Source organism: Triticum aestivum, chromosome 3D (genome assembly GCF_018294505.1).
Source record: "Triticum aestivum cultivar Chinese Spring chromosome 3D, IWGSC CS RefSeq v2.1, whole genome shotgun sequence".
NCBI lineage: Eukaryota > Viridiplantae > Streptophyta > Magnoliopsida > Poales > Poaceae > Triticum > Triticum aestivum.
This window is the reverse complement of record NC_057802.1, coordinates 175,299,263-175,316,209: the sequence shown is the minus strand read 5'-3', so window position 1 is coordinate 175,316,209 and position 16,947 is coordinate 175,299,263. Positions and strand designations below refer to the sequence as shown.

Below are 16,947 nucleotides of genomic sequence, written 5' to 3'. Positions count from 1 at the left end.
AACACGTGGACATATTCTATTCTAAAAACTTCTTAAGGCATCATTTTAGATGATCCTTAATCCACTTTTGCAAGATGCTTAGATGCTTACTCCTATGAGCCACAAGACTTGGATCTTTTTTTAGTCTGAACTTCCAGCATCTAATACTGTGTGCTTCATTTCTGGATGCGATAATATCTTTAAATGTCCCATGCCCCCAGTAGCTTCAAACCACCCCACGATACGAATTTCGGGTCAAGCCTGAAAGACCAACCAATTGATCACAAGATTCGGATGCCTGGTGGCTGCTATCGTCGCATTTCCTTCATCCTTCCTTCCGTGTATAACGCCTCACGTTCTTTCGTCCCATTTTCTACGGCAATAATGCAGGGCGTCACCGTCGAACGAATTCATCAGACAAAAGAAAAGAAAAAACAGCCCGTCCCTCTCTCGCGTTGTATGTTTACGGGCGTGCAGCACGTTGTGGCCTGCATCTCGTACCCGCCCCCAATCTGTGAAGGCTGACCTGGCAGTGGTCCTCGTGGGCTGGTGGCCCCTAGCTAGCTAGTTTAACACAGTGCTGCTGCTGCTGCCGGTAGTAACTTGTTTTTTTTTTCTAGTAGTAATATAAATATTTGGTGTGCTGTATCCTTCCTGCTCCATAAAGACGAGGCCACCGTGCGCTGTACCGTTCGTGCACCATAAACAGGAGCCGCGCTTCAGCGGCAGCAACCAAGCGAGCAGAGTCAAAAAGCCATTTCTGTCCTGTGCGGCATTGCACCGCCCCGGCCGCTTCCTCTGCTCTCCGAGGAAGATGGGCAAAGATGGCGGCGGCGACGGGCTGGAGGTGCCGCTGCTGAAGCGGACGTACTACCACGGCAACTGCCCCGGGTGCAGGCTGGAGAAGAGGAACGAGACGCGGAGGGGGGTGCCCTACACAGAGTTCGCCTGCATGTGGCTCGTCACCGTCTGCTCCAGTTCGTTCCCCCGTTCTCTACTCGCTGCATCCCCTCCCTTCATCACCTCTCCTCTCCTCTCCTCTCCAGTGGAATTACTGTTTACTAACTGCTGCTCCTGTTTTCTCTCGTACAGTACTCTCCGTCTGTTTCCTCCCTTTTAAACCTTTTTTTACCAGATTAGATCTCCCTTTTGGACTTTGATTTGATTGGCGCAAACCCTTTTTTGCTACCTATCCCTCGTCGTCTTTTTTCCACCGTCCGGGTCACTATCATCAACAATCTGCTAATGTCATGTCGGTTAATCCTGGCGTTCCTCGTTGTTGATTGGCCCTGCGCAGGAAGTCGAGACTGATAATTTTGCCTCAAGGCTCATGCACGCAGCTTTGATTTTCTACATTTCCACTTGCAATTGCACTTGTCCAAAGCGATGGGGCAGCCAGTCTTGCCTTTGTTAGAGTAGTGCTAGCTGCAACGATCTTTCCTTGAGCACTGTTTCTCGGATGTCTGTATCTTCCTGTCAGCCCTCTTCTAGTCTTGTAGTACAAGTTTGGGTGCTGCATGCATCGTCGTAATCTCGACCAAACTCTGCCCGAAACGGGTTCATGTGTAATTACCGCTTACGTCCACATGCCACTTGCTATTTTAAGTACTTCCTCTGTAAATTAATATAAGAGGGTATTTTCCACCTCTAGACATCTTCCCTTGGTCATGATTAATTCCCTTTCGGGTCGCTTAAAATACTCCCTTCAGTCCTCACTACAGCAGCGCAGGCACGGCCACAGCACAACCTCTTGCTACGTGCCCTTGACCATCACTCGCACAGTACCAATCTCTGCCCCTGAAACACAGCGGATGCAAATCAGACAACTTGAGGAAACCTGTGGATCTTCGCAGATCCTCCAGAAAAAAAAAAGGATCACCCCCGGCTTTGCCCAGTCTGGTTGATACTTTTTACTCCCTCCGTTCCAAATTAGAGATCTATGATCAATTTGCCGGCCAAAGATTGCACGCGCAATACATGCACACCAACAACGGGCTGCCAACTACGTAGTTGTCTGTACGATGCATCTCACCAAAGATTCCATCATGTCAAACTTGGTTACCTCTTTTCCTTCATGGACAGAGATCGCTCAGACAGGTTCTCTATCTTACTACTAGCCTATGTCCATCGAAATGCAATATTCGCGCCAAGTCTGGTAGCTTTTCCATTTGTTTAATTGAGAGAAGAGTGCTAATATTACTAAACACTGACAACATTTGAAACTTTATTAGACTAATAGTTACCGATACTTTTTGCTTCTATCTTGTGAGTTGTCTATTCATTACTAATTATGAATTGATATAAATTTTTCCTTCTTCCTATTGCAGCCTTGCCGATTCAATCATTGTTTCCCTTCTTGTATTTTATGGTGAGCAACGCTACCAAGAGTATATATCTATGATGCAAGCCCTGTATAAGACTATGAAAATCTAGTTGAAACACTGCAGTCAGATGCGTATTTGAGAAAGAAAAAGTGTCAACTTTACCCCATTTTTGGCTCTCACTATTCCAAATTATTCACTTGTCAACATTATTTCTTTTCTCTAGAGGATGTTTAGATAAATTTAGGCAAATGAGATGCCACTTGTTTACAAGGCGCACTTCAAAACAGTGTTACTAATGACCAGAGTCGAAAAGGAGGGACAAAAATAAACATTGGCAGTTTTTTCTACATAATAAGTCATGTGTAATTCTTCTAATGCTTTGTTTGGTATGCTTCAAGAGTTCACACAGGGAACTAAAGTCCTGCCGAGTAGTAGCCTAGAATGAATGATTCTTGTAATGTTGTGACTTGTGACAATTTGTGTAGAAAATATGAGTGACACTTATGAGACTTTAAGTTTAATACCATCTAATGATAACTGTGAAAATTAAATTGTATACTGTTTGTGTGGAAAATAACTAGGCTATCTTAAGTTTGGAAACATGATTTTAATTCAATATTGTTTGATAAGTAGTTTGTCATTGCTCAGTGAAACATATTATCCTTAGTTTTAATAAATTATCTTCATTGGACATTTGTTCGCAGATAAGGGACTTGCACATTGCTAAGCAAGTAGAAGATATTGGATTTTATGCTGGTTTTGTTGGTGAGTTTTCTTGAAGATATTGTTTTATGTCAAACTTCTGAAGCACTTAAGCATAGTTGTGTAAGGACACTTTGATGTGAGGAGATATACAACAACTTTAAGTATTGTGATAACTTATGGTGCCTTAATTTTCTATCAATGAAGGCGCTTCATATATGCTTGGTAGAGCACTCACCTCTACAATATGGGGAATTGTGGCCGATAAGCATGGGAGGAAACCTGTTCTTGTAATTACCCTTATTGCGGTGTAAGGATAATATTTTTTACGAAGCATAGTCTTTTCTACTCGCCAGTAGGAGATTTTCTTTGGTTATAATTCTGCACATGCACCCAAAATTTAAGCATGTTTCCTCATATGTTTCAGAATTACTTTGAATACACTATTTGGACTCAGCTCTAGTTATTGGATGGCATTAACCACAAGAGGTTTGCTTGGGTTGTTGTCTGGTATGCTGGGGCCAATTAAGGTACCAAAACAATCATGAGTATACTCATCTTTTTGGTACTACAATCTTCCATCATGTTCTTGTACTTTGTTACTAACTGATCATGTACTCACATTCATATTCTTAAGTTTATTCAACAATAGCTCTTATGTTATCCACTGGACTTAATTTGTGTCATTTTTTTGTGAGAGCGTGACATTTCAGAAATATGGTTGATGTGTAATGCACATGAATCTTTAGATTGTTAGCCTATTTCGAATGAATATTGTTATGTTTTAATGAACATGGTCTTTACTTCCCAAGTTGCAGTAGATAAATTCCAGCCAACCAGCATGTCACATGGTTAACCCGTACACTATCCTTTCTCAAAATAGTATACATATTTCCCTAGCGTGATTGTGGTGTTTAATACAACATTAATATAAATGTTTCACTATTTAACATTTGATTGACTTATTTTTGCGCATGTTCAGGCTTATGCTACAGAAGTGTGCCGGAAAGAACACAGTCACCTCGCATTATCACTTGTAAGATTCTCGAGTTATTACAATATTTTCATGTTACTATTACCCAACCCCCAACTTTACTGGGCGAAAACTAATGCTCACCGTTTCTATTGATGGGTAATCCTTCAGATTTCTTCCTCACGTGCCATAGGCCTCATTGTTGGTCCAGCCATTGGTGGTTATCTTGCACAGGTAATAGTTTGTTTAATATTCACACACAAAAACCAATTTCCAAATCTTGTTTTATTATTGTGCACTCGAACTTCCCATTTCTCAAATTATACATGCTACGAGCAAACTTTCTTGGTTGTCCTTGTATCCCCGATCCATATATAACTCATTTACTTGCTTTGTGGGCAATTAGATTCTACATCCAGTTAGATACACGTTAATGTTTACTCACCATGACAAAAATATGCCAAGTTCCCCATCTATACAAATTTTGTTAATGGACATGAATGAATACTCACTGTATTTGATATGCTATGTGTAAGCACACACTATCATAGTTACCTCCCGTCCCATATGGATTGTGATTAGGGCCAAGTGAATATTTTTCATTTAGTTTAAAAGTGGATTTCTAACCCAATTCTAAGAAAACTGGTGCACATATAACAATAGTGTCCAGGGCTGGGGGACATGACCCCTGTTGGCCTGAACATGGCTCCGCCACTATATAACATACCACAAGATGGAAATATTACAATACCTAATAAATTATGTGAATAACATAATTAATGTAACATAATATCATGACATGATTAGTGTATCATAGTATTAATATCATGTATTATATTACATATGTGCTACTGACATTAAATTATTTTATCATGGTATCATTATATGCGTACGTACATAATACTTCAAAGCGTTGAACCAAATGAATTTTGGAATGACGTTTACATATAAAATTAGGTCTAAAAGTTCATGGCTTTCCAGCATATGAATTGAAGTTGATCTCGAGTCATAATTCTCATTCTCATGAAATTAGAATTGGTAGTCAAATTCAATCTGCAAAATACAAGGCATGCAAACCAACCAAGCCCATATATTCCTTTTTAAAAGAATTTAATGTTTGCATAAAGTTATTGTAAAATAAAATGTTAGGGGCCTTGCATGCTAATTTTATTTGTGTGTTGTTGTTATATCAGCCAGCAGATAAATACCCAGGCATGTTCTCTCAGGAATCTATATTCGGGAGGTAAGAATTTGCTATGTGCACCCTTTTTTTGTCGGTTTATTATGTGATGCTAATTCTTCTTAAACTCGCATTGTTCTAGGTTTCCATATTTTCTCCCATGCCTGTGTATATCAATCCTCGCCGTTGCTGCTTTAATTTCTTGCATCTGGCTTCCGGTGAGTTTTTCTGTGCCGTAATGCACTTAGCTATTGTCATGAGTGGTGTCAAGGCAACCAACCAAGGATATGAGTAACTAAAAAAATTAGTTGCTTAAGGCATTTAATATAGTTGTACACACCCTAGAATATTTTCAACAGAGACCTTACAGCTGTTGCACATATAACCTCATCTTTACATTTCCTTGTGGGAGATCTCGGTTTAAAAATTAACATGTCTAAAATGCTATAGGAAACTTTACATAAACACAATGAAGCTACGGATTCAAATAATTCAATTGAAGCCATGGAAGAATCTCTTTCTGACTCTAATGCTGAAGAAAGTAGTGGTGGATATTGGAGTTTGTTCACAAACTGGCCATTGATGTCTGCTATCACCGTATATTGCCTTTTCTCTCTTCAGGATGTGGCTTATGCAGAGGTAACATGAGTCATTTGATTGTTGATATATCCTCCACTCATGTTTATCATACCTTTCCTTTCCTGTGATAGCATCTCGTGTTTCACTTATTTTTTGGGTATCTTTTGTTGCATTACCATTACCATTGTCATTATGGATTTGATTTGGTCAAAACATAAAATTGCAGGTATTCTCTCTTTGGGCTGTTAGTGACAGGAAATATGGTGGATTAAGCTTTACTTCTACTGATGTGGGCAGTGTCCTTGCACTCTCAGGTATTTAATTGTAAGAACAATAGGAAAGGTCCCTTCAAATTTGGACTAGTGAATCTATAAGTCATGACCAATATATATTTTGATTAAGATTTGAAGTTTTGAACATCATAGACAATTTTGGAGATAGGAACCTAGAGAGGATCTAGCAACTCTAGCCACATGTATATATGATTATTTCTATCATAGATGTGTATTGATAGGCATATATGTTTCGATACAAAATCTATAAGATTAAATCTATGTATAAATATATTTTACTTGTTGAGGGTACTAATACTAATGAGGCAACTTTATGTAATTTCATTTGAATCATTCCTATGACCGATACTTAATTTCAAGAATTAAGCCATGCTAGAACCATATTCAAATATGAAGCATGTGTTCATGATAACTCACAAGTAACTTGACAAATCATCTTTCTGGCATCGTTATATGTTTGTTGGATGGAGAGTTTGTTGTTCTGATTATCGTTTTTATCAGGCCTCTTCCTCCTAATATACCAGATTTTGATTTATCCATCGGTTGCAAAAGCTATAGAACCTATCACATTAGTCCGTGCAACTGCGGTAAGAGTACCTACTACTTGATCAGCAAAGTTAATTACATTGTAATGGTTCAACTCATCAAAAATTCTCATATGCAGATCTTGACATTACCACTTCTTGCAAGCTATCCATTCATGACTACATTATCAGGGTTCAATCTTCAGTTGGTAGTAAATTGTGCATCTTCTCTGAAGAATTCCTTCCAAGTGAGTGCAAAGATCTTGTTTTTATTGTGTAGAACAAGTATTCAAACTTGGACATGCTACTAGTTCATATTATGAAAAATATTCCAATTTTGGTCTATCTATCGGAGTGATTGCTAATCAATACACGTAAACAGTGTTCTCAGGAACTAATTGGTGCAAGCCAGCAACAAAATCATAAAACTACTAATTGCTCATATGTTCACAAATATTTTGATTGCTTATATGTTTATCTTACTCACCACTACTATCATCCTTATATGTTATATACTAGAACTCAAGGTAGCAATTATTAATTAGTGTTACTCATGCTCTCTTGAAATGTTCCAGGTAACTACCATCACGGTGTGCAATATTTTGATGAATGATGCTGTGGTAAGTTTGCATGATTTCTAATACTTTGTAATTATATCAAAAGTTGCATTCCATATGTTCCACGAAAATTGATGATATTAGTTTCTATATTTCTGACCCTTCGATATACATGATAAAACAGAGTCAAGACCTGAGAGCATCGGCCAATGGACTTTCTGTAACACTAATGTCCATCTTCAAAGCTGTCGCTCCGGCTGTTGCAGGTGTTATGTAAGTAGCCATGGTCCACCACTTTACGCACTATATAGCAGCCACAATAAAAATTCTTCCTATGGAAAACACACACTATTTCATTTTCCCAAATAGTTTTTTAATCATTTCATTGACGATGAAAAAGTACATAGATGGTACTCCCTCGGATCCAAAATTTGTACTAAGTGAGCGTCAATTAATTTGGATCGGAGGGAGTAATTTATTTCTTTGATTTTAAAACTCGTATACACCATGAAATAAAACTCTATTATTAACCCTTGTTTTTTGTCAATTTTTTGGGGAAAACAATTACCTTATCATGTTTTACAATTTCCATTGTAGATTTTCATGGGCTCAAAGGCGCCAAACTGCTTCATTTCTTCCAGGTATTACAGTGTTTATACATTTTCAAGTAAAATTACATGAATTAACTACACATCCAATTTATCTACCATTTTGCTAGCAATTTTTAAAAATCTATGTCATGACATGAAACAGTTTAATTGGAATTTTTGGGTTTAAGGATGGCTTATGGCTCTTGCCGCGCAGTAGAAAACATAGAAATTCATGCTTTTTGGATTCTTTACGTGTGTGTGTCTATATGTGTGTGTGTGTGTGTGTGTGTGTGTGTGTGTGTGTGTGTGTGTGTGTGATTATACAAAGCGATACATGTAATGGTAATTATGAAGGCCATCTCTTAAATTCTATGTATCACAATTACACTTATGATTGATTTTTCTATTCAAAGCTTAGATTTTTAGTGCAAGACGACTTCACGTCGCAGTTCTTACAGAAACACATATGCATACCAAAATAATGCAACATAGTAAACAAGATCTTATGCACTGGTTTAGTATCACACCTTAAATTTTAGTGAAGGTATATCCTATTTGAGTAGATTATCTTGAACATGCATGGGTTATGCTACGATTTCAGCATCACGCAAAATTCATATTCCCTAGCTTCGGTTCACTCTAATTTTTTTTTCCTGGTACCTGTTGTCAATCCTGCAGGCGACCACCTTGTGTTTTTCATGCTTAACGCGGCCACCGTCATCGGTCTTATGTGCACCTTCGGACCACACTTTGCTAGGGGCAGCACGAAGCATTGATGTAGTAATATTGTTGCGACCTGGGAAAGAACAAGGAACTATTGTTCTGTCTTGTGACCTTCTTCCCCTTGAGCATAGTTTTGTGCTCCACGCCACATGTTATTATTATTATTTGTAGTACAGCGGCATATAGTGTTGTTAGAAACATATATATGCCCAAGAGGCAATCATAGATGTAAACAATATTCCTTTGTATTTATGGTTTATTCGCTCTTCTTGAATAAACTCATGTGTATTTATCAGCATGTGTGTGACTTGTTTGCGGGACTCCGTGTTACTAGCATATTTGTTGGTTGATGGCCAGGTATCAAACTAATTATACGAGTGTATGTTGGATGGGACAAAAGGAATTTCTCGTGTGGGTCTCAAATGTTGGCCTAGAAAATTTTCCGACCCATTAGCATGAATCTAATTGTAACCACGTGGTTTGTTTGATGTGAATAGGAGGTTTGCCCTCACTCCCCTACTAAATGACTGTCACCTTGCAAAACACAATTTATGGAAAGTTCATTTTGTAGAAATAATGTGGAAGTGTCGAGGCAGCAATGATGGCTCCCGACATATCTCTTCTTCACTTTGCTCGGCTCTCCTGCCCCCTCCTTCTAGAGAGTCTTCATCTACATTCATGTCGATCCATTAGGGCTATTTTGGTTCAACGGAAAAACATAGCAATAGGAAATTTTTCTATGGCACTCTACTATTCAATTATTCATGCATTTTGTTGAAAGGAATGGAGCAAAACATCCACCTGGACCTACTTTTCAAAATCCTATGCATGAAAACAAGACCAAGTGCATTAGTGGCAGAATAACATTCTAACTGTACACGCTTTCATATGGTTTCACTTTATTTTGGCCATGTTTCTTTGCATTCCTCTGCTCTTCCAATTCCTGTGAACCAAACACCCAAGTTGACAGAAATCCTGTGTTCACAAATGCTCTGTTTCCCATGTGCATTCCTATCCTATTCCGGTGTTTTTCCTATCCTTGCGTTTTTAGAATCATGCAAGCCAAATGAGCCCTTACAGAATTACTTCAATTACAGGTAGGTGTCGAAGAAAACTTTGTGTGATTTGCCCTGCTCCTGCCGCGACGTCGTCCACCTCACCCGAGCTGCTCCATCGACAGAAGCATCCACCAAACCAGACATCACGACTCCTGACCGTCTTTCACCGCCTTAGATCTCCTTCCCTGCCGCCGACACCCACCGCAACAGCATCACCATCATCGACTCAATAGATGAACCTGAGGAGTACACGGGTCCACAAGAGAGGTCACACTCTTTTGTTTCTGCTTATGTTATGCAGTGCTTAATATTACCTGCTACTTTATCATTCTGTTCACCTCTTAGACTCCAAGTTAATGTTCAAACTTGAGTTCTAAATTAGTTGTGGGGCACATATCGAGGCAGCAATGAATAGTATCTCTGTCTAATATTTGGTTCACCTAGGGTATGCCTATGTTGTTCATCTTGGGTGGGAAACAAATAGTAAAGCAATCATCATCTGTTTTTTTATTAAATTAAAGCAATCATCAGCCTGCTATCATTATTTTTGGATCCATCCACTGGTTGTTACCATTACTCTAGATTTCTGCATGCTCTCCTTACATAATCTCACTATATTTTTTTGTATGCATGTCAGATATTGTACACAGTCATGCTGAACATGTAGAGAAAAAGAGAAGAGTTTTGCGCGGCAATAGAATGTCATGCAGACATCGCTCCATGGTGGGTTCAATGGCAAACCCTCCCCCTCTCCAGATTGTAATACAGAGGAAGATATCTGTTCTGAGGCGGATTCAGGCGCAGCTGACCACTCCTATTTACTGTAGCGACCCGACCTCAGACAGTCAAGTCTCTGTGCTTAAGTGTCATCCCTGGATCGGTATGCTGACACACACAGTACTCGAGGATTTATAATAGAGGTAAATCACATGTATAAAGTAACGTAAATACTATTACCTCAATCCAAATAGCGGAAGAAACAACAAGGTCGTGGTTTCCCATCAACACCAACGACAAAGTTGAGTGTAGAAATCGTAACCCTAACATATCACTTACTCGTCTAACATATCACTTACTCGTCGTAAGATAATCCTGCAACATGAGACGTTCAGCCACAAAGGGTCAGTACATTGAATGTACTGGCAAATTCACACCATAGAGAAATGATGAACAATGGCTATCACTACATGCATATATGGCTGGTGGAAAAGCTCTATGGTTATAAGGTTTTTGCGAAAAGCCAATTTTTCCCTACTGCAAAGGAATATATTTTATTTAACTGCAAAGTTGGTTGAAAACATTGAGAATGGTAAACCCCATCTCAATCCCAATTAAAAGGTAATTAATAACCCAATAAAAATTAATTTAGAGTGATGAGATCAACATGATAATCCAAGAACCAGATACTCAAGATGTCCACAACCGGGGACACGGCTAATCATGATTAGTTTGTACACTCTGCAGAGGTTTGTGCACTTTTCCCCACAAGACTCGATCTCCTCCGTTGGATTTCTCGCACTACATAATGTTTGAGAAATGGATGACCGAGACACAGTCTTTCCGAAGAGGTCCCCTTAACCGATAGATAGGCCTGTGCACCTACAATCCCCTACATCTGCTAGCCCATCATGGAAAGGTTTCCCACAACTTACTCAACTATGCCAGAGCCCATAATGGCATGTGGCTGCACATGGAAGTTTCCAGCATGAATAATCTTATGATCCCTTTGAGCCTGGGTGGCAGTCCATAGGAGAATCACACGGTACCCCGGGATTTCAAAAAAAATATAGGCAATCACTGGATACCCCAGGTGCCTCAGTCCACCCAGATGTGTATTTAAGTTGCCACCTTAAGTTGAACCATTAATTAACAATCTCACATCTGTCATGGATACACTCAAACCCAATCCACGTCTACGAGCATAGCATGGCAATATAAGCATAACGTAATAGTAACTCCCAAGGTTTGAATGCAGGGCAATAGGTTCCTACCTCATCAACTACTTCCCAATACCCACATGTTATCAATCCTACTCATGCAATGTTTGAGCGTGAAACTAATGCATAAAAACTGGGTATAAAAGGGATATGATCAAAGTGTGAACTTGCCTGTACTGTTGATGAAGATAATTCGCACTCAAAACTCTTGATAGTTCTACTCGTCACACTCCGGTCAATCTATCGTAAGCAAGCAGTAGTAACCACACATAAGCAATCACTCAAAAGATCAGAAAGAACGAAGAAACAATTTGGAAAACATCAAAACCAAGCAAATAACTCTTGCAACATAAAATAATTTCTAACAGTACCAAAATTAGGTGAATTTGGCCTTATCAGAAAGTTTAGGTCAAGAGCTTCGAAAAGCAAAAAGAATCAACTAAAACAGAGTTATAAAACTCAAGTTATGATCAAACGAAATTTGAATCTAAATCTGTTTGAAACCAAATTTTAATTTTTCAAAAACATGTTTAAGTTGATTATCTGGATAGAGCAGATCATAAAGAAGAAGTGGGCATTGATTTCGTTGGATTTGGACAAATGAGCAAAAAGTTGTAGTCGTTTGAAAAACAGGGGCTAAACCGTAAATAAAAATATTCACGGATGGGTCCCTGGCCGAAATTAAAAAGAAAAAGAAAAATCCTATCGAACGAACGTTCGCTACAGAAGCATATGCGATGAAAACCATTTGTGACAAAACCCTAACTAATGAACGCTCACAAAATAAACTAAACTTCATAATAAACCTTTTTTTTAGAAAAACCGAAGTAAACCTAAACCCAAAAAAAACAGACCGGGCGGTTTTGTACCGTTCAGGTGGCGGTTCGGGTCGACAGCGGCGGATGGCAGCGGCGGCTCCGGTGTCGAGGCGAACGGCGGTGGCGGCGGCTTCGGCCTCGGGCGGCGGGGTTTGGCGCGGCGGCTCCAAGCGGCGGCGGATAGGGGCTCCGGCGGCAACGGCGCTAGCGGCGCGGGCAGGCGCGGCAGCGACGGGAGCGAGTGGCGGCGGCGCGCGGCGATGCAACGCGGGACGAGGAGCAGCGGCTTCGGCGGAAACGGAAGTGGCGCGGTCCCGGGGAGCGATTTATAGGAGGGAGGCGAGGCGGTGGCGTGGGGTGCAAGGCGGGGCGGCGACGGACTCCGCGGAGGTCACGGTGGTGGCGGCGGTGTCGGGCAGGAGGCGGAGACCTGCCCGAGCTCGGGGACGAGCGGGATGGGCTGTTGGGCCGCGGCCTGGCTCGGGCGCTGGGCATAGGACAATAATAATAATAATAATAATAATAATAATAATAATAAATGGAAAGAAAGAAAAAATTATATAGGCATATAATATATCAAAATTTTCAGAAAAAGATTTTCTACAACGTGGAAATTTTTCTAGCATCAAATAAAATCTACCAAAATTCAAATAAAGCAAAGAGTGCTATTGTTGCAATAAAACCTCATAAAAATCATTTTAAAAATACCAAAATGAATTCAAATTTTTTTTATCTCCAATTTTCTGATGTAGGGATCATGTTACCCTATTTTCCATATATTTTATTTTTGGAGAAAAATAATTTGAATAAAACTCAAATAACTCCAAATTGAAAATAATTTCAAAAGGACTTTAAATTTGATCCTTTGAAACTCCCAACTCATATTTCATATGTTTTGAAGAAGTCATATTATCTTCTCTCATGAAAATCATTGAGTTGCTTAAAGTTTCTGAAATTGAAATATTTCCAAGTGAAATTCAAATATTTTCAAAACCCCTTTTCATTTAATTAAATGGAAGAAGTCATATCATCTTCACTCAAGGGTTTTGTATTTGAAAAGGATTTGAATTCACGGAGATCATAAATGCAAAAATGAAAGTTTGGGAAAGTCCTTTTATTCCCTCTCATTTAACTTTCAAAAAGTATCGATTTTCACTCACTTTCAGTCAATCAATCAATCAAATCTATCTATTAATATAACATTCCAAAATTTAGAATTTTGGGATGTTACATTTACCCCCAAGGTGTTTGCTCTAACTTCGCATGATGATGTTAGTCATATCATGCATATGTTGCCTTGCAATGCCTACTTTCGACATCATATATGTCATCTGCTTAGTTCAGACATGTTCTGTAATGCCACATGTTTAGTTTCAATATCATATATGGGAATTATGTAGTCTCATGTCTTTTAGCCAGCAATAATATATGTGAAATGTGCAATGCCATCCTGTTTAACCAGGCATCATATATTTGAATGATATCTTGCCCATCCTTTTCTTCATTGCATTTCCATTTGTCGATAATGTTTGTACATTAAACTACTCTTCCTATGAATCAGCCATTTGTGTGGGTGATGGAAAAATCTGGAGTGAAAACAAGGCCTTCAGAGCAGACAGTGCTACCTGTCGAAGCAGATCTCTTGATGGGTCCCGATAGCTCCTCAGAGATGGATTCAGAGACAGATGACCAGTCCTATTCCCCCACCGAGGTGTGTGCTCTAACTTGGCACGGTTATACTACTCATATCATGCATATGGTGTCTTACATTGCATAGTTTAGACATCATATACACAATATTCAACACCATGTTCTTAGTTCAGACATCATATATGCGAATGCCCTCTGCTTAGCATATAAATCACATATGTGAATTAAATCATGCGATCCTGATTACTTAGATAATATGTATGTGAATTATGTCATGCGATCCTGATTAGTTAGTCGTCATATCTTTGAATTATGTTATGCTATGCTATCCAGTTTAGATAGACATCATATATGTGAAATTATGTCATGCTATCCGTTTTAGTTAAACAATATACATGTCAACTATTTCATGCCCTCTTTTTTCCACACTATCTATTGCATCTGTCTCTCATACAATGTCTGTACATTCAACTTTCCTGTTTATCAGCCATTTGAATTGGAGCGGGTGATGGCAGTATCTAGCGGAGTAAAAACACGGTCTTCAAATAAAACAGTGCTACCTCTTGGTGGAGATAGCACCCCAGTTGTACATGCACGAGAACCAGCCCTACCACACATAACACAGACTCTCGCAGATTGTACCCCTACTGCCATGGACAGAGAACCAGCTTCACCCAATCTAACCCCAACCCTAGAAGATAGTAACCCAGTTCCTGTTGACACAGCACCATCTCCACCACAGAGCTCCCAAACAAGAGCAGTTAGTAAGGCAAATCCAGTGCCCAAAGCGCTAGTACTACCACGGTGAACCCCAACTCCACCAGTTAGTACACCTATTCCTGTGGAGGAAGCACAACCATCCATTCATAGTTTAGCATCTATCACATTTGATGTTGTTAAATCATATGTGCGTATCTTCCCATCATGGAAATATTATACTGAAGATGAAGGAAAATGCCAGTTGCAGGTGTTTGTCCAGGAGTTATGTGTAAGTAATGTTATTCATGGGAATTACTTTGCTTTGTCCCATACATTCTACCTCCATGATGGTTATAATACAGCAAATTTTCCCATTTTTCTGTATAGAGAAGGACCGATTTGGAAACTCAGGATGAGGTAACCTATGTTAATACATCTGCTATCTTCAAGAATGCTTGGTGGCAGTATCGGAATTACCTGAAGAAAACGTACTTCACTGGCAAAGAAACTCATCAAATTCCCTTACGTTCTCCTGAGACACATTTACTTGACGATGACTGGGAACACCTTGTTCTGTACTGGTCCCGAACCAAGAATGTGGTAAGGTCTATGAGCTCAGTTCATTTTAAGTACTATATGCTTGCATCTTACTATACTCTGTTCATGTAGAACAAGTGCTTAAACCTGAAGAACAACTGTTCTCATTTAAGATTCCATTGCTATCGTGCATACTGCTTTGCTCTTGTATCACTGTATTTACTCATACAAACTTATTTTTAAATTGAACGATCCAATGAAAACTCCAATGGCACAACAGGTATGTTTACGCATGTTTCTTTAATGGGTTTGCTCTTGTAAATAGCTTTGTTGATTTCAATTTCAATTGTGTATACAGTTGACTTCTCATATCATGCACATTACTAGCATCACAACAGAGCCAATAGTGTTGTTGTACATGTAGACCCGTGGTACCCATCTGAAATCTTGTTGTGCCGTGTAGTTTCCCACGCTTTGTATTCTTTCAGTGTTGCTTTCTCTTGAACTGATATGATTTGAACCGTGTCTCTATTTTGATTTGGCAAGACAATGCAGTGACCATAGGACATAAATATATGTTTGTTTGATGCTTTTATAATGTACTACTTGGCAATAGAAGACTTGGTAGTTTAATTTTGTCCACCTTACTAATGGACTGGTTCACCGAAATGAGTTTCATATACTAGTATATGCTAAACCTATTATGTGTCTGCTTGTTTCTTCTTTTAGAATGCTGACAGAATATTGGGGAAGAGTGCCTTATTAAGCAATGGCAAAGGAAGAAATGCTGATAAGGTTCAAGATAGTGAGACATCCTTGTTGGTCTCCAACAAAGCTGATAAAATAGCTAAGGAAAACTATCTTGAAGACAGTAAGACAACCCCAAAGTCCTGTCTTGGTTTACTGTTCGAGTTACTGGCCACTACCGCTTGCACAAGCTATTCAAACTCACTGTCTGAATCAGTTCGATTTCTTGAGCCTCAACTATAAGCTGAAAGACATCGATTAGCTGTGTTGCGACAAGAAGCGGAAGGACTGCGGAAGTCCCTAGAGCATTCAGATGCATACTTTCTCGTGCAACAGCAAGCGTTGGAGGATTTTAGCACGAAACAGGACAAAGCTAATAAGCTTGCTAAGCTCATTGTCAGCATGGTGGATACCCAGGATAACGTTTCTTGAGCTCTTCTGAAGTTGTTTCAGTTATGGACTTGTTTTTTTGCCGCGTTTATTTGCACTGGTGGCCAATTTTGACGGGCAGTGTATGTAATATGCTGCTTTGTTCCCTATATATGCACTGGTGGCGAATTTTGATGCCCAGTGGATGTAATATGTGTAATAGCTGTAATAGGCTAGCGTTAGTTGCTTGCTTATTTATTTCCTTATTGTCTTGTTTAGTTGTTTGCTTGTAGTCACTGCAGTTCTTTTTCCGCGTTTTTCTAGTGGCCACAATAACCTATTTTTGGTAACTAGGCCACAATAACCATGGCAACACACGGACTGTTGTAACGATGGGCCTCCTGCGGGCCGTAGGATCCATGGGCCTTCTACGGGTCATAGGATCCATGGGCCTTCTACGGGCCGTAGGATCCATGGACTTTCTATGGGCCGTATAATCCATGGGCCTTCTACGGGCCGTAGGATCCATTGGTCTTCTACAGGCCATAGGATCCATGGGCCTTCTATGGGGCGTATAATCATTTTGCCAAACATGGGTCGTACTATTCGTGGACCATAACGGGCCGTTAATAGGCCGTATTTGATAATGCTATGAAAACAGCCCAACGGGTTAACAGGCCACAAACGGGCCGAATGTAACCTCGGGCT

General features: G+C 39.6%; 1 protein-coding gene across 1 annotated transcript; it reads left to right on the top strand.

Moving 5' to 3' along the window:
- Positions 1–640: 640 nt before the first annotated feature.
- LOC123078134 (probable peptide/nitrate transporter At3g43790) lies at positions 641–8,722 on the top strand. The gene is made up of 17 exons (XM_044500537.1): positions 641–956; positions 2,307–2,347; positions 3,008–3,068; positions 3,213–3,315; positions 3,433–3,535; positions 3,988–4,041; positions 4,150–4,212; positions 5,172–5,221; positions 5,301–5,376; positions 5,609–5,797; positions 5,964–6,051; positions 6,532–6,617; positions 6,695–6,802; positions 7,130–7,174; positions 7,296–7,384; positions 7,709–7,752; positions 8,380–8,722. The coding sequence occupies exons 1-17, from the start codon at positions 794–796 to the stop codon at positions 8,475–8,477; spliced, it is 1,461 nt and encodes a 486-aa protein (XP_044356472.1). The 5' UTR covers positions 641–793; the 3' UTR covers positions 8,478–8,722.
- Positions 8,723–16,947: the final 8,225 nt, after the last annotated feature.

Bases quoted from the DNA above. Each gene is read 5' to 3' on its own strand.
- LOC123078134 (XM_044500537.1), top strand. From the start codon at position 794: ATGGGCAAAGATGGCGGCGGCGACGGGCTGGAGGTGCCGCTGCTGAAG. The intron at 957-2,306 runs GTTCGTTCCCCC...TTCCTATTGCAG, and splicing joins GCTCGTCACCGTCTGCTCCA to CCTTGCCGATTCAATCATTG. The intron at 5,798-5,963 runs GTAACATGAGTC...ATAAAATTGCAG, and splicing joins AGGATGTGGCTTATGCAGAG to GTATTCTCTCTTTGGGCTGT.